At 70.6% G+C, this 486-nt stretch overlaps 1 protein-coding gene across 1 annotated transcript in view; it reads right to left on the reverse strand.

Annotated features, from left to right (window-relative positions):
- Positions 1-6: 6 nt before the first annotated feature.
- Positions 7-486, reverse strand: part of LOC108444907 (acrosin-like) — a 7,005-nt gene continuing 6,525 nt past the window's right edge. Inside the window, exon 2 of the mRNA XM_017727126.1 lies at positions 7-339. Coding sequence (XP_017582615.1) covers positions 72-339 — 268 coding nt within the window. The 3' untranslated portion in view covers positions 7-71. The remainder of the gene's footprint in view (positions 340-486) is intronic.

Here is a 486-nt window from a genome sequence, read left to right on the forward strand (position 1 = left end):
GCGGCAGCCCGGCAGCGGCTCTGGGGCCACCCCCGGCCCTGCTCTGGGGACACCCCTGGCCCTGCTCCTCCTTACCCAGGCCTGAAGAAGCAGTGGGCCACCGTGAGGACCCACTGGGGGTGGATGAGGGCCCCCGAGCACATGTGCCACGTGCCGTTCTCCAGCGTGGCCTGGATGCTGACGATGCCGGGCCAGGTCCCTGAAGGGACACCGGGGCCGCTCTCGACGAGGGAAATGCCATCGGAAGACCCCAAGGTTCCATAGTCACCGTCTGAGGGGTCGTAGTCAGGAACCAGCGAGCTGTGGTCGAAGGCCAAGGGCCGGAGCCCGCAGGTGCCTCTGGAAGCACAAAGCCACCCCGGGGCACAGCAGGGCCAGGGAGCCCCGAGGGGCTCGTCTGTCACCAGGCTGTGCCAGGGAAGCCCCGGGTGTCCCCGAGCCCCCTGGAAGCCCCTGGGGCCCGCCACCTGCAGGTGTGCCCGCGGC

The sequence above is a fragment of the Corvus brachyrhynchos genome, unplaced genomic scaffold (assembly GCF_000691975.1).
Source record: "Corvus brachyrhynchos isolate BGI_N302 unplaced genomic scaffold, ASM69197v1 scaffold692, whole genome shotgun sequence".
NCBI classification, from domain to species: Eukaryota; Metazoa; Chordata; class Aves; order Passeriformes; family Corvidae; genus Corvus; species Corvus brachyrhynchos.